Consider the following 17,423-nt stretch of genomic DNA (forward strand, 5'->3'; position numbering starts at 1 on the left):
TTGTTAAATTCGCAATAATTAATGAGATATAAATTAATAAAGATCGGCCAATCCGTGTCAGTATAAGCGCGCGGCGCGAAGAAACCTCCCAGTTGTTACTTGATACTAGGCACGCGGCAAGCATAAACGCAGAGCGCACTGTATATATATAAGGTGTCTTTGTAAAGATGAGCAAACTTTCATGGGCTTGTAAAACAGATAAATAAAATAACCCATGAGTGATTATTGCCTATTTTATGAAAACTTTTCTTATTTTTATATAAGAAAGCAAATGCTGCAATTTATTTAAAATATATAACACAAATTTGTGTTATATGCTGTATGTCATATACAATCAGAATCAATAATAAAATCAAATTAATAAAAGCTAGAGATTTTTATGGCTAATATATGTCAAAATTATATGTATATCAATAAATATAATAATAATCTTTGTCAGAAAATTTATATATAACAAAGAAATCAGAAAAACTTTAATTAAAGAAGAAAAGTTAAAAATAACATTGTATGTATATGAATATATATATGTATATATATTTATTTTGTGTATATAAATAACAATACATAGTTATTTTTATCTTTTCTTCTTTAATTAAAAAAAAATTAAAATTATATATATATATACAATTAATGTAAAATTTTTACCACACAAAAAGTATGATAGTTATAAGTAACACAAAAAGAATGATAATTCAAAGTTAAAGAATAGTTTGTAGCGAATGAAAAATGATATAAATATTAATTTTTTAATTTAAATTAATCTAAATATCTCCTGTATAATAACAGCATAAAATAAACATCACTTTCAACTTTAATGCTGACAATGTGTTTACATATCTGCTAGCAAATTAAAAAATTGTATGCTAACTCTTTGCTAACAATATGTCTTTTCGAGATGTCCCTTTTTTAGCTAGGCATTTTACTGGGACAGTATGCTAACATTATGCTAGTTATATTTAACCATTCAAACATTTAATTCATATTTTTAGTGAGAAGCTAGCATTAGTTGTTAGCATTTTATTTCCATATATTGCTTGGGCATGCTTGGCTATCTGGGTTTTATATAAAAGAATTTATTAATATTGATTATTCAATCAACAAATTATTCGTCTAATCTTATGCCATTATTACAACAGAGATTTTTTTCTTTAGTTACAAGCTTTGTAAATGCATCATCTGTCATTTCTTCACAGAAATAAAGTTTAAGTTTTATTTATACAGTTATGTTCTCCTTTATAAAGTTGTCTATATGTTTAGACTTGGTATAATTATTTGAATGCATAAGGTTTATTGTACTTTGATTAGCCGAAAACAATTTCATTAAACTATTGATATACGAATTATCAATGTCCTTTAATAATCTTTTCAAGTATAATAATTCTTAAGAGGGACCTACAAGTTACAAAATGTTATTTCCGGTTGAAACAAGCAGTTGCTGAAGAAAAGTTAAAAGTTGACAACAACTTCTTTTTAACAACTTACTTGTTTTAACAAGAAATAGGATTTTGTAACAAGAGTTGTCATTCTTAGCAACTGGCAACTGGACATTGGCAACGCATTGTAGAACTCTCTTTACACGCAAACACTATTGCTACATATTCCGACTACAGACTTTTATATATTACTAGATTGTTAACTCCTTATATACATAAGGCGGCTCCAATTTTATGTACAAACAATTGTATAGGGTATCTCTTTCTGTGCATGCGCTGTGATGGCGTGTGTTGCACACATGTACGGGTACTAGCAGAAATGGTGTCCGACGACAACTTCAGCGTTACACACATACAACAGAAATCATACGTATACATATGTACTAACTGCATGTGTATGCGTGTGATCCTGAAGTTGCCGACGGACACCATTTCTGCCGTTGCGTGTACATCACAGACTTCTATATATTACACACTTCTATATATTATCACACTATATATTAATCAAAAAAATATTCGTAAACATAATGAATAATTAAATATATTCAGAATCATCATCATTATCATTTTAAATAATTAAAGAAGACACGGTATAATAACAAGAATAATTATACTGTTTACCTTTACTTAAAATATATGCTTACTTAAAAAAAGAATTTTATTTTTTTCCTTTCTATTAACTGTGCTTTGGTACCCAATAATTACTCATTTGTATCCCATTATATATTTTTCACTTTTTTCACTAACACGTGTCAGAATTAAAGACCGAAAGAAGGTTAGAAGTACGTGTACTGATCACAGACTTCTATATATAACTAGACCGCTAATTCCGGCAAAATACATAATACCGAAAAGTATGTACGAAACTTATGCGCATGCGTTATTATGGGAGCGTCCCGTTTGACCATGTCACGATTGACCACAGCCACTTATGTCGACCGATGCCTAGGGTCATCAGCAACGATTAACCAATCAGAGAGCCTTAATTGCTAATTAATATTTTTACTGATTTATTTATATTTTATTAATATTTTTATAATAAAATACATAGCTTTATTTACATAAAAATAAAATTTCTTTAGTAAGTCGATGTCTTTTCTTAACTGGTTTTAAAATCTCTTGAGTATAAAATTTCGAGTATGAATATAATCTTAGTTTTAAATAACGATGGGCTATAGCTGTAATTAATCTTATTTTATGTGGTATTTCTAATGGATCAGTATTCTCGCAATTTAAATCTGAGAAAATAAAATTGTCTAATGTTAATACATTTTTTACATAAGTTATTATTTTAAGATCTAAATTTTTAATTGTTAAGTTTTCAAAATTATTTGTTACTTGTTTTATTTGTCTTTCAGTTTCTAAAATTATTTTGTAGACACTTTTAGATGGCCTAATTAACCCATCATTGTTATTATAGTCCAGAAATTTAGAAAAATATTCAAGATGTACATAATTATGTTCTATATAATTATTTTGTAACAAGCTTTCTGCACAAGAATAGCAATTAATATGCTTTAATTGTTTTACAATATATCCGCTAATATAATATAATATGTTATCTTCCAATTCCTGAATATTATACAAAGTAATAATATTATTATTATTTTTATCATTTTCATCCTCTATTTCAGCTGTGTCATCATATAATAGAGCTTCTCTTTTTTTCTTCTTCCAGTAAAAATCAAACACTGATCCAACGGGATCGCTATCCAATTCTAAGCAATTTGTAACATTTGAATTTTTTATACTATTTCTGAGTAAAATTTTTTTCATAATGTGTTGAAATTGTAATGCGTTTGGATTATTATTATGACCATTATAACTTCGTATTTTTGCAAAAAGCAGTTCTATATGATCCTGAGAGAATTTATAGGATAAAACATATTTATAGGATGTATTAGATGAAAATAATAAGTCTTGAGAAACAGATAAAACAGATTTTGCAGCTATTGCAATACCATAAAAAAATGTTTTCCTGCCCAATTTTTTCAAAAATGTTCCATCTTTGCATTTCAAGGAGAATAAATATTCTATACTTTCTTGTACCAAAGTCTGAAGATAATGAAAATTATATATTGTAATGGGTTGTTTAAAATGTTTACCAAATGGATTTCTTGAATTAAGAAAATCAAATAAACGGTCAATTATTCTAATAAATTTTACAGTGCTTTCACTATTTTTAAAATCATTTAATCCTTCTTGTTTCAGGAAATCTATTGCATTTGCAACAGAAGCACTAAGTGTATTAGCTGCATATTTAACCTTTATTTTATTTTGTTTCCAATAAATACACTGAGAGTTTAATTTATTTTTAAATTTAAATGTTAATTTTTTTTGAAGGGTATGTAAGTGGACAATGTATTCCCATTTAATAGCTTTATCGTCGCACTGAAATTCTCCATAATCTGCAAGAGCATTTCTACCTAGTTTGATCATATGACATGCATCTAAAGTAATGAATACGTTACGATTTTCAACAGGATGGGTAAAGAAATTTTTTATATCTTCATAATTCTCAGGGAATACATTGCAGCCTAATTTGTTTAAAGCGCTAATATTAGTATTTTCACCATCCCAGGTTATTGCTCTTACTCTTAATTTTACTTCGCTTGTTAATATTAACGCAGTTTTTATTAGTTCCGCTAAAGTTGTTGATAGCATTCCATGTTTTAAAAAATATGCTATTGGCCACTTCCACTTTCCCTTCAAGCTTACCACCATGAAAGCCAATACTTCTTTTGCTTCTATCTCATTTCCCTCTATATTGAAATCATTCCCATAATCACAATAGCCAATATATCTGTGATCTACTTCACTCCAACATATTTGCTGCCGTATGCTCATTCCATCATATATTAAAATACAGTCTTTATCTTCACATGGTACTTGTTCTAATGCTTGCAATACTTCAGAAAGAAAGCCAGGATTAACGTTAACTGTGGAAGTCCAATGCTTCAATGACGAAGGATGTGGTAACATCATAATAGTTCTATAAATAAAATTATGAGCATATATTTTTGCTAGTAAAAAAGTACAATCACGCAGTATATATCATTAACTAAAACCCAATATCATGTAAAGTAAAAAAATAATACGAGATAATGTATATAATATATAAAGATGGGTATAGCAAATATATACAGTAAGAATATATAGAGAAATACAATACATGCATAAATGGTAAATATATACAATAGAAATAAAAGAATAAGGTGCTAACCGACAGTATGCATAGGCTTTTGGACTGTGATAATGGAGGGTTAGTGCAAACTTTTTCAATTCATTAGTATAGCGTCTTGCATGCATAGATTTACTTCTATTAGAAAATTCATTTTGTACAATTGGTAAGATAGTATTAGAAAAATCTTGTTTTAAAGTATTCAAAGTTGTTTGTGCAATAAAGCCTTTTTGTTTTAAAATATCAAGTAAGGAAGACAAATTTTTTTATTTTATTATCTTTTCTCTTTGTCTTCTTGACTAAATATTTAGATTTTATATGGACTGCATTTAACTTTTTTAGTGTTTTCTTTTTCTTTTTGAAGTAAATCTTTGAATACTTCTTTTTGTTTTTGAAGCTCTTTAATATGTTTTTTATTTTGATCTTCTTGCAATTCTCTTAATTTCTTAATTTCTTCCTTCAACTTCTTAATTTGAACAGAAGAGTCACAATCACATGCTTTACGTTTCTTGCTTTGTGTACTTGTATCTATATAAACATTATATGTGGTTAGATATTACATCTAGAAAAGATAAATTATGTGTGAACTTATATAATTACCTGTGTTCGTAATTAGTGAGATTGGCTGAATATCAATGGAAAGTCTCTCTGTTATATTCTCCGATGTGATGGAAATTTCTTAAATTAAAAGAAGACCAAAATTATAAATATATATATATATATGTATGTATATATAAAAGAAAAAAACTACAAAATGTTCATTATATATTTATAAAAGTAAATCATAATGTCATATACTAACCTACTGGTTCAGGTTCAGGTGTAGAAACATTATGTTGTTGCTGGTTCTTTTTGTGTATTTCATATTCTGTACAAATAAATATATATGTAATGAAAAAAAAAACATCAATTCCATGCAATTTAATAACAGATGTTTATTATATACTCATGCATTTCAATCATTTCATGTAGATCGCTTAAAGGATCATTTTGAACTTTTTCATCGCTATGTATCAATGTTAAATTTCTTGTAGGAAATTTTTTAGAATTTTTCTTCTTATTCTTGGTGTGTCAAAAAAATCTGATATTTCAAAATGAAGATGACAAATTCTATTTGCAGTTGATGGTTGAAAATCTTTATCTTCTCCTATTGCTGCTATCCATTTCTTTAAAAGATCAGCATTGTTTACTACAACATTGTTCTAAAATTCATTTAAGATTTTTATATATTTCAAGATTTTCCATGTTCTGATACGATTCATTAATTTCAAAGATATTCAATTGGAAATAGTATGAGAAACTTAACCAAAAAAAAAAATTGTACTTACGAAATGAAATGGTTACCACATTCTTTGCTGTAAATACTATTGCAACCCTTCACGACACATCTTATAGTCATTATTAATGAAAAAAAATTTTTTCCTCTAATGTGTGTATAAATATTAATAATGTATATATTTCACCTGGTATGTGTGTGTGTGCCGTCGTTTATATGAACACTATACACATAGTTACCCATAGGCGGAGAACATGAAATTTTACCAATCCAGCATTCGGTTATTATGTCCGCCGCCTATGTGTATAAAAGTACATAGGTTTCAGGTCCACAGAATCTAGTAATTATATAAGGAGCTTAACGGTCTAGTATTATATAGATATCTGTGTGGTCAATAGACTCCCATCCGTCATCATTGGTGGTATGACAGTCACACTGATTGGTTGAATTTAAAGCAATATATATATATATATATATATATATATATATATATATATATTAGTCCTAAATAATAGAGAAACGCCAACTTTACCCCCACCTTGCCATCGTCGCCATCTTAGATACTCGTTGTGTGCGCATAGACTCTACTTTAAATTAAAATTAGGCCAGTATTCATAGTCCGTTCTTATATATAAGATTATCTTAAGACATGTTTTTAGTTGACTTAAGACTACGTTCAGCCAATCAGATGGCCGAATAGAATTTTAAGACTTTACTTAAGACGAGCTTGAATATAAGAACGGACTATGAATACCGGCCATCAGATAGAGTATTTTAGCCACAGATTTCTATATAATACTAGACTGCTAACTCCCTAGATTTTGCTTATATAAAGTGTCCTCAAATTTTATGTACTAAGAGCGCGTTCGGGGAGATACTATTAGCGCTAAGGTGACCCTTCCTGCGCATGCGCTGACATGTGCCGACGCCATTATGATCAGTACATGTATTTCTAACCTGCTTTCGGTCTCTAATTCTTGTCAGAACACATGTCGTGTTAGTAAAAAAAGTAAGAAATATAAATATTAAATTATGGGATACAAATGTGCAGTTATTTTATATCTTTTATATAAGCTTGTTTATCACTATATCAGTACTTAGTATGTATATACATGCGTGCAAAACGCCCCTTCACAGCGCATGCGCAGAAAGGGATGTCATACATACTTGTTTGTACATAAAATTAGAGCTGCCTTATACATAAGGAGTTAGCAGTCTAGTATTATATAGAAGTCTGTGATTTTAGCAGACAAAATATAAATATGCCACTGCAGTCGCCATATTAGGTACCGCATCAATTAAAAAGACGGACGCAGTTGGCGTTTCTCTATTATTTAGGACTCTAATATATATTATATGCTACACACAATGTTTTATGCGCATAATGATATTTTCCAATAAAAATATTTATGATTAACGTAATTTAACTTAAAAAAATTGTTTTAAAAAATAAAATATTAGAGACTGTGTCTTTTGTAATGTACAATAAAATATGGTTTAGTATATACAGTATATTAAATTTACAATATAAATGTAGATACTCATATCTACTAATGCATATGCATATAGTAATAAGTATAATATATATAAGTATATATATATATACAGGGTGGACCATTTTAATCCATCCAGTCGAATATCTCGAAAACCAAGCCCGGGAGAGAAAAATGTTTCAGACAAAAGTTGTATAGTTTCGAGGGGGCCATAAGATGGTATGTTAAAGTAAAAATGTGTAACTGTTAATTGCAAATTCAGATTTTTACTTTAATATAATTATGTGTTTTCTTTACACCAATTGATTCGTCTCATTATTCTGTGCATAAAAGTATTAGAGTAAGATAATCAAAAAATGAATATTTTACGAGATATCTTGTATTTTATGTCAAAATACTGCAACTTTGAAGCCTTATAACTCAAAAAATATTTAATAAAAAATACTTTGTCATAAGTGTTTTGGAAAGCTTTCGAGATGAGCTACAAGAATATGTAAAAATATATAAGGTGTTTCATTTAAAAAACTTGAAGTGACCTTCACGTGACTTTCAAATGACTTTTCAAGGTCAAACCAATGGTATCATCTTATGGCCCCCTCGAAACCATACAACTTTTGTCTGAAACATTTTTCTCTCCCGGGCTTGGTTTTCGCGATATTCGACTGGTTGGATTAAAATGGTCCACCCTGTATATATATATATATATATATATATATACAGGGTGGACCATTTTAATCCAACCAGTCGAATATCTCGAATATATATATATATATATATATATATATATATATATATATATATGTGTACATATATATACATGTAGCAGAAGAGAAATATAAATTTACAAATAAAAACTGAAATATATAAAATTATTTATTTAGCAATATTTATGTAGATATAAAATAATGACACACTTTGGAAAGAATTTTAAATTTTAATTATTGTAATCAACCATTCAACCATGTCACTCAGAAACGAGTTTTTTATAGCAGCCATATTACATATCTATCCCCTCCTTTTCTATCCCACCAATGTTGTACATATTTTTCGGGGTCACTTTTTAGGTCTAGTATATAAGGAAGTTAGCGGTCTAGTTATATATAGAAGTCTGTGGGTGTAACGGTACAGTTCAATATGGCGACAGATATAAACCAAAAATAAACATTAGAATAGGTTATAATCTTTTAATATTTTTAAATGATTAGTTATAAGTTTTATTTTAAGTGATCATGATTACTTTCGTCATTTTCATCTAATATTGGTTTCGCTGGTGGTATCATGATTATATCTTCTTCATCAGAAGATTCTGCTATCTCTGCTATTTGTATATTTTCCATCATATCATTTTCATTGTAGAACGCCATATTCATTACTACACTATTGCGTTCATTTTCTCCCTTTCTGTACTCTTGCACTCGTAAAATTATTGCAGTGCAGTGTAAGCACTATAGTGAAATAGTGCTGTACTAATCTAACTAAAAACAAACCTAATGTCATATCGCTCGTTGTGGCAAAGTAGACGTTCATTGCTTAATTTGTCAACAGCGGTCATTTTTAAATCTTAGTGAATTGTCAAGCTGTGTGGATGCATTTTGACAGCTTCGCGATATTTAATTACTATTGCATATATTTGTATTTGAGTGCTCTGTTATTGTTGTGTTCGTTATTAAAGTTCTAGTGTTAATAAAAAAATATTCTTTTTATTTCGTGCGATTTGTGAATGTCGGTTGCGTTGCGTGTATTTTGATAAATATCGAAATTCGTCTCCGCGGACGTAACAATATAGAGGGTGTCTCAAAATGATTATTACCTTTCGGGTGCAGGTAGAGCGGGCTAAATTAAATAGAAAAGTTCTCTATCATTTTACGATTTTCGCAATAATTATTGAGAAATTAATTTATAAAGATCGGCAAATCCGGCGCAAGTATCAGCGCGCCGCGAAAAAGACGGTCCATCGCTAGGCTGGTCGCTAAACGCGCGCGGCTTAAACAGGCAGCCACTGTCCCGCGGTTACCAGGGACATAGACGAAGCGTTAATAAAAGTAACAGATTAGCGATTATTAATTAGAGGCGGGCCGTCCTTTTCGCGGCGCGTTGATACTCGCATCGGATTTGCTAATCTTTATAAATTAATTATTCCACGAGAGGTGATACGGTCATTTTGAGCAGTCATATACATCCTGTATATGAGACTGCCAAGTACTTCTTTATATGGAACATTTTTCATTTTACTGGCTTCCGACTAATTTTTTGGTGCTATATCATTTGTTAGACTTTGATTCGAGTCCAGCGGCGTTATCACTAGATTACAATTTTTCATGTTGAATTTCTTCAAAATATCTTCTATGTACTCATAGGCCTTTGGATTGAGTATTATTTTTCTTTTATTTCTGTTTCTTTGAACATTAATCCCTAAAATCCTTGATGTTAAGCTCAAGTTCCTCATTTTGAATTTCTTTTTGAGCTTTTCTAGCATCAACTTCTTTAGCTTCTTATTGTTAGTGAACAAAAATAGAGCATCCACATATGTCGTTATATGCTTCCTACTTTTTCTTTTCGTATATACAAACGTAATCTACTTCTGAACGTTTAAACTTTAATTTCCGCAGAGTTCCATCTGATTTTTATTCCAAATATTGGCCCTTTGCTCAAATCATAGGTTTTTTTAAACCTGCAGGTTCTTAAATCTTTTCTTGCTCAATGTATATCTCTTTATCTAAATCACCATTCAAAAATGCTATCACTACAAGTGATCGATATTATAATCTTCTCTGGTTCCTATTGTAGACATCATCATGTGCTGAATGTAACTACTAGGTAGAATGTCTCATAGTAGTCTACTTCCGGTATCTGTAGTCTCTTGCTACCAATCTTGCCTTCAATTGTTAAAACTTATCTTGAGGATTATACTTTATTTTGAAAATCCATTAAGTTTAAAAATTTTTTTTTCCTTTGACGAAGCATATTCCTACGTTCCATTTCGTGTTAGTGTATCAAATTTTTCTTTTATCGCTGAACGTCATTCTTGTGAGCCTATTTAATGCTTTTTAAATACTTGAAGGTTCTGTACTCGTAGATTCGACAGATATTTATATTACAAAATTGAACTAGTCTTTTGGTTTTGATGTACGGCTGCTGCGATGAGGTCCAAGTTCTGTATCTCTTTTTGCGACTTCTTGTGATGAATTGGTATCATCGTCATCCGTAATTTAATTTTTTCTCTCAAATCCAATGGTTCTTCTTCATTTGGTGTCTCGAATATTTTCTCTGAGTCATTATCAAGATCCCCTACTGAATCTTATCTTCATTGTCCAAGTCGCTTTTAAATGACACCGGATATTTTATCTATATCTGCATAAAAAACTACATCCCTGCTTTAAAATACTTTTTTCGGATCTTCATCGTATAGCCAGTACCTCTTTGTGTGCTCCAAATATTCTAAAAATAAACAACAATTTTGCCTTTTTATCACATTTATAATATTGCTCCTTTGGAATGTGTACTAGTGCCTTACAACTAAATATTTTTAAATGAGATAAATCAGGTTTCTTTCTCAACTTCATGAGAAGTTTATCCGTGGAGTTTTTTTTGTAGATAAACGATTTATTGGGTATACTGTTAGGTATACAATCGAATATGCTTTAGCCCAAAACATCTTTAGGAGATCTGCAGTAGGAAACGTGCTTTTTCAACCACTATGCGATTATGTCTTTCGGCCAAATCATTCTGTTGTGGCGTATATGGGATCATTAACTGATGTTGTATACTCTTTTGTCTAAGAAACTGTTTGAATATTTTGTTAATATACTTACGTCCGATCGTAGTTCATATTTGGTGCCCAATTCTTTTTTCAATGTATATTTTATAAGTTTTAAATGCATCTTATAAAACCTTATTTTTATGTTTCAAAAAGTAGATGCTCAGTGTCTCCTTGAATAATCGTTGATAAAAAGTATAAAGTACCTTGAACCTTCGAGGGACACTTCTTCCATCGGTCTACATACTGTTGGTAATGTTATCCGTTTAAACATAGTCATTCGAGTCTAGTAATTTTTTGTTTTAGTTACAAAAATCTTTTTTACGTTTGAGGTACTCTTTTGTTCTATGATATATACTCTATGTACTATCAATGTACGCGCATCCCCCGTCAAGTTACGGCAGTAAGGTTAGCTTCATCTTTTTCGTTGTTCTGCCTAGTTATTCCTTTTTTTTGCTCTCGATTCATGTGTATGAAGATACAGAAAAATAAAAGGGTTATATAAGGGAATTAAAACCAGGGTTGGGTAGTAACTAGTTAAATAGTTAAAAGTTAAGTTAAAAAGTTAATAACCTTTAACTTAACTTAGTTAATTTTAAATGCCATAAACTTTAAACTTTACACTAGTTAATTTTAACTTAATTTATTAACTTTTTTTTATATCAGTTAATAAATAATTTATTAATACCAAAGTCATATGAAAATTGATGATCGTAATGTATAAAATATATATATATATTTTTTATACATTACAATCATCATATATATATATATATATATATATTAAAGCTATTTTATTTGTTTATATGTCGATTTGTTATTAGATAAAGAATTATTAGAGTGCTTGGGAAAGAAATAAATTAGGGACTTTAGAAGAACTCTATTTAAAATTCCAATTAATAGTATATAAAGAAAAATAAAAAATAATAAAAAGATAGTCTTTTATAATTTATAAGAAAGAAAAATATATTTTCTACTTTTTTATATATTTTTTTATTATAGCCTAAATTAAAATATCAATTAAAAGATTAATTATGCAACAAATGTAGTTTTATATAATTAACGTTTTATATAATTAACTTTTAACTTTAATTTTTAACTTTTTAACTTAATTTTTAACTAAGTTAGTTTTTGTTTTTAACTTTAAATGTTAACTTATTTAATTTATTGCCAATTAACTTTCAACTTAACTTAGTTAAAAAAAATTAACTTCTCCAATCCTGATTAAAACAAATAACTTTATTGTGATAAAAGAAGTCTACCTTAATATACTATCCTATCTGTATAAGCAATGTGTGTTTTCTTTTCTCGTTCGAGCATCTAAATACGCCTATACATACATCCGAATTATTTAGTTCCAGAAGCTTCCATGCTTTTTTCATGTTTTCTTTTTGTAGAAAATTAATGTGCTTGTCTTGAAAACTACTTGAACTTGTCTTGTACTCTGCATGGATACTGACTGGGATCTTCAGACCAAGTGCGTGTCTATCTCGTAGCAGTTTCATACTTTCTCTATTCAAATGACCGAGTCTTCTGTGGTAGACTACACTATCATTATTTTTGCAACTATATGTGTTGATTGGTTGCACTAATTTATAAATGGTATTTATTGGTTCAGTCCTGCTATTATTTGACCGTCAGCGTTTAATATTTTGTAAACATCTTTGTAAAATGTTACCATATAACCTCTTTCATTTTTTCACCGATAACAAATTCACACAGAGTTCAGGTACATATAGCATCCTTATTTCTTATTTCTTGAATTATTTATTAGCATAGATATTGTTATCATATCTTTTCCTTTAACGTGTAACTTCTTATTGTCCAAGACGATCACTTCTGATTTGTTTAGTGTCTCTAATGAAATGATTCTTTATTAGGTGACATATATATTGAAGCTGCCGAATCTATTATCCAACCTGCATTGTTGACAGTTGTAGAATTTTCAGCGAGGAAAGCTATCTTAACGTTTGTATCACCCTTTTTCTTTTTACGTTCGTAGCTTTTTATCTTTAGTGGCTTTGTCTTCTTTCTTTTTATCTATACACTCACTAGCTACGTGTTTTTGTTTGCCACAAGTCTAACATTTAACTTTTCTTGAATGTTGTTTTGACTTTGCACTTTTAGACTGTCGTCTCACATGATAGGCTGCATCATTGTTGGTTGTCGATTTTGATTTGTCGGTTCCAAGAACTGATTGCTACAGACCATCAAGAATCAAAAGATTTTCTATAGCTTTTTCCATGTGATATAATTTTCTCGGTCTTTTAGCCACGGGGATAAATGTGTTTGTTTCTATCTTCTTGATCGTAATTCAATGTACGAGAAAAAATCTTTTTACTTTTGAAAGGATGTAATCACTCGTAAATAGGCAATCTGAAACTAATGTTAGGATTTTGTATGATCCTTTATCTCAAGAAGTAATAAAATGAGATAATTAGAAATACAAAATTAGAAAATATGTTTATTCTTTTATAAACGACAATCACTATATATGTAAAATAAGGTACACAGAACTAAAAAGAAAGAACTGACTGACAAAGTAAAGGATTTCTTAAAGGATTATTGTTAGAAATAGTAACAGAAATAAGAGAGGAGAGAGAAGAAACTGATGAAGGGTGGAGGGAATAGTATTGGGGAAAAACAGGTTTTTAGGAAAACGGAAATAGAAGAGAAGAGGAGAGAAAAAAATGATCGTTCGATGCAAAGTAATATTAAATACTAATACTAAAATTATACACAATTATATATACAATTAGAATAAGAATAATTGAAAAATTTTTTTGAAAATATTTAGTTTTTGCGCCTGTTTATTCTAATGATTTGATCTGTATTTTATGACTGCCCGTACATTGTGTTGGTTTCGCTTCCGATTTACCACTCTAAGAAGTTAATTAATTACGAAAATTACTTAAAACTAAGAATTGATCGCAAGAGTAAGAGAGATAAATTTGGTTGATTTTTAGAATAATGTTTCTTGTTGCAAAGTTGCAAAGATTTTGGAAGAAACAGTGTACTTCGTGATTCTCGCATGGTTGATGAATGACACTGATTACTATCAAAAGTTTTGCGCATAAATAAAGCTACTTACAGTGTTACTTGAATCATGTGTACTGGTAATATAAGAACAAAGTTTTGCGAGTTTTTCTATTTGTAAGATGAATTTTATAATAAATTTTTAAAGATGGAAATGTTCAATGCATTAATAATGTAATGTTCATTCATCCGGATGTTTCTTCATTCTACTTAATTTTATGTTATGGTGGAATTGTGTGATATTGATTTAGGATCTGCAAGTTATTTTTTGACAGATACATTTGTTTAGTACGAATTATAATTTAGAAAGTTTGATTCATATACTAATGGCATGGAGTTAAGTTTTACGTGGTTTCTAGCAACTTCGTATTTTTATCAGAATGTGTAGTTATCTTCCATTTTCTTAGAAAATATTTTTCAACCAGTCGTTCTTAAAATGTGGAATTTGAACATTAATTAATAATTATAATTTTTTTTTATCTATGCTGGTTACTTTTTAGATTACGCACTGAATTCTATTTTTAAAAGTTATGTGATTTTGTTTTAAAAAATATACCACACTTTCTGTGATTCTATGATTCAATAATTTTTATATGAAACATTTTTTTCAAAAATATTGTTTTTTTAAAAATGCAAATTTTTTTAAAAATTTTAGGGATTTTCATATTTTTGGTAAACCCGGTATATACGCGTGCGTGTTTATATGATAGATGATGCATGTATATATAATATACCATAGTATTTACCTAAAATATATTATGTTTGACAATCTTGTAAGATAATATCGTTAATAATTTTTTTATAAATTTTTTATATAATGATAACCTAATATCTATTATTTCATTATACTTGATAGGTAATTTCTATTAAAACACATGAAATACTCTTGTGTACATTCTGTCTATTAATAGTTTGCAACTGAATATTATTACATATACAATAATTTTCTTATAATACTATTGTCGTTATAAATTGAATATTTTGATATTCTTTTGTAATATTGTTTCGCCATTGTTGTTCAGACAATCGGGCATAAATGTATTGAAATTTTTGCTTTATCGCAAATAACGTATATTGTCATAATCTTATGCATGTTGATCAATTGTGTGGAAATGAAAGTGCTTTGTTTATATCGCTGCAGTGTTGTACTACTATAAAAGCTAAAATGTAATTTCATTGCTGTTTTGATGCTTCGTTTTGCTGGCACTTTTTAACGGACACACTCGGTTTCTATAAACTGAACGTCGTTTTCGCCATTTATTTGTAAGTACTTACGCCACATTGATGTGAAAGTAGCTGTATTAAGCACAGTATTATTACTGTATTAAGCTATATTATGCATTATTTGAATGTTTTAAATTTGCTGCCATGATATGCGCTATACATAGTAACTGCGGTATTACTATTCGATTATATAGTACGTTTTCAATTATCTTTTATACGTTATACATCTGTAGAAATTGTGCGCAATTTAATCATCAATTGTGAATAATCAAGGATGACTGTTATAAAATTTTATCGTGTAATTATACAAAAAGTTTATAATATAAATCAGTGCTCGGAGTTAGTTGCCCTTTTCAGGCCGATTTCCGAGGCGACGCCTCCTTTCTCCCACTAGCGCTCGAGACTCGACGGCCGAGCCGCCGAATCGCTTCAGGCGCGTCTCTGTAAGAAATATATTGGGATCCATATGTTAGGCACACAAATCGTCACATCATGAAAGTTTTTCTCGCTAAATAATTTTTCTTTTTATAAATAATTATAAATAAAATTATGTCAATAAATAATAAATGTAATAATAATAAATAATATAACAATAATATATGAAATATAAAATATATAATAAATTATATATATATATATATATATATATATATATATATAATAGCTTTACATAACATATTAATAATAGAATTTTTAATATTTTTACTTATAATTTATTATTATATATTTTATATCACATATATTATTGTTATATTATTTATTATTATTACATTTATTATTTATTGACATAATTTTATTTATAATTATTTATAAAAAGAAAAATTATTTAGCGAGAAAAACTTTCATGATGTGACGATTTGTGTGCCTAACATATGGATCTCAATATATTTCTTACAGAGACGCGCCTGAAGCGATTCGGCGGCTCGGCCGTCGAGTCTCGAGCGCTAGTGGGAGAAAGGAGGCGTCGCCTCGAAAATCGGCCTGAAAAGGGCAACTAACTCCGAGCACTGATATAAATGATGTTTAAAAATATTAATTTATATGTATAATACACGAAACATATTTGCGTAAACGAGATAATATGATGCAATATATATTGTGTTTTATAATTTTAAGCAAGCAAAATTATTCTCTTGCTAGTTTGTCATTGCTTTTCACGAAGTGGCGATTATATAGATTCAATATTTCTAATTGGATTTACACTTAGCAGATGCATATGAATTTGCAATGAGTAGTAATATATTTTTTCATAAAAATAACTATTTTTATGTTAATTAATTTCTCTTATGATTTGTGCATAAAAGTATTGGTAAAGTAAGATAAATGAATATTAAACGAAAAATAAATATTTTATGAGATATTTTATAATTTATATAAATTATATAAAATAAATGAAATAAAGTATAAAATATGATAAACTAGTTTTCAGTTTTTAACCATTCTATACTTATAATTTTTTATCCTGAATATTGCGAGGAATCAATTTATATAAAAAAAATTGAAGTGGTTTCACTTAAAAAGACTATGTTGACTTACATAATCTCAGCATCTATACCCAAGATAAAACTAACATTCCCATTTGTTATAGATCTGCTAACATTCCCTCTTTTGAACCAACCAACTTCTATTTAAAAAAATTTTTTGCTATAATACGCCGCTGTACTTTAAGAGATAATAGCTTGTAATATTTTAAATGCCCTACCCTGTATGTACACATATGTATATAGCACGTAATACGCACGCACGTACACAACATATGTATACATATATAGGTGGTTTGAAAAGTTTCCGATCTGACCAAGAAAACACGACTTTTTGGAGCAATAGATATATATACACATACATATAAAATTAAATAAAATTTATTTTTTAACGTAATCTCCTTTTAACATGATATTTACTTTAACATATTTCTAGACTTTTCATATCTTCAGTAAAAAATATCTTTTGTTTAAAAAACGTTTTGAACGTTTACCAATCTTTCATTCAACGTATTCAAAAGTCTATCGAAGTTGATGGTCAT

General features: G+C 28.8%; 2 protein-coding genes across 3 annotated transcripts in view; one reads left to right on the forward strand and one right to left on the reverse strand.

Moving 5' to 3' along the window:
- The window catches only part of Cow (Proteoglycan Cow), a 283,890-nt gene that overhangs the window by 64,973 nt on the left and 201,494 nt on the right, over positions 1-17,423 (forward strand). The window lies entirely within an intron of this gene.
- On the reverse strand, positions 4,922-6,326 carry LOC140673454 (uncharacterized). Its single transcript, XM_072906438.1, has 5 exons — positions 5,943-6,326; positions 5,561-5,816; positions 5,417-5,482; positions 5,215-5,292; positions 4,922-5,142 (listed from the first exon to the last, which is right to left on the reverse strand). Exons 2-5 carry the CDS (start codon positions 5,562-5,564, stop codon positions 4,922-4,924), a joined length of 369 nt encoding a protein of 122 aa, XP_072762539.1. The 5' UTR covers positions 5,565-5,816; positions 5,943-6,326.

Source organism: Anoplolepis gracilipes, chromosome 14 (assembly GCF_047496725.1).
Source record: "Anoplolepis gracilipes chromosome 14, ASM4749672v1, whole genome shotgun sequence".
Lineage (NCBI taxonomy): Eukaryota > Metazoa > Arthropoda > Insecta > Hymenoptera > Formicidae > Anoplolepis > Anoplolepis gracilipes.

Excerpts from the sequence above, each read along its gene's own strand:
- LOC140673454 (XM_072906438.1), bottom strand. Across the intron at positions 5,293-5,416 it reads ACCTGAACCTGAACCAGTAG|AAATTTCCATCACATCGGAG; the intron begins GTTAGTATATGA and ends TTTTAATTTAAG. Across the intron at positions 5,143-5,214 it reads CTCACTAATTACGAACACAG|ATACAAGTACACAAAGCAAG; the intron begins GTAATTATATAA and ends ATGTTTATATAG.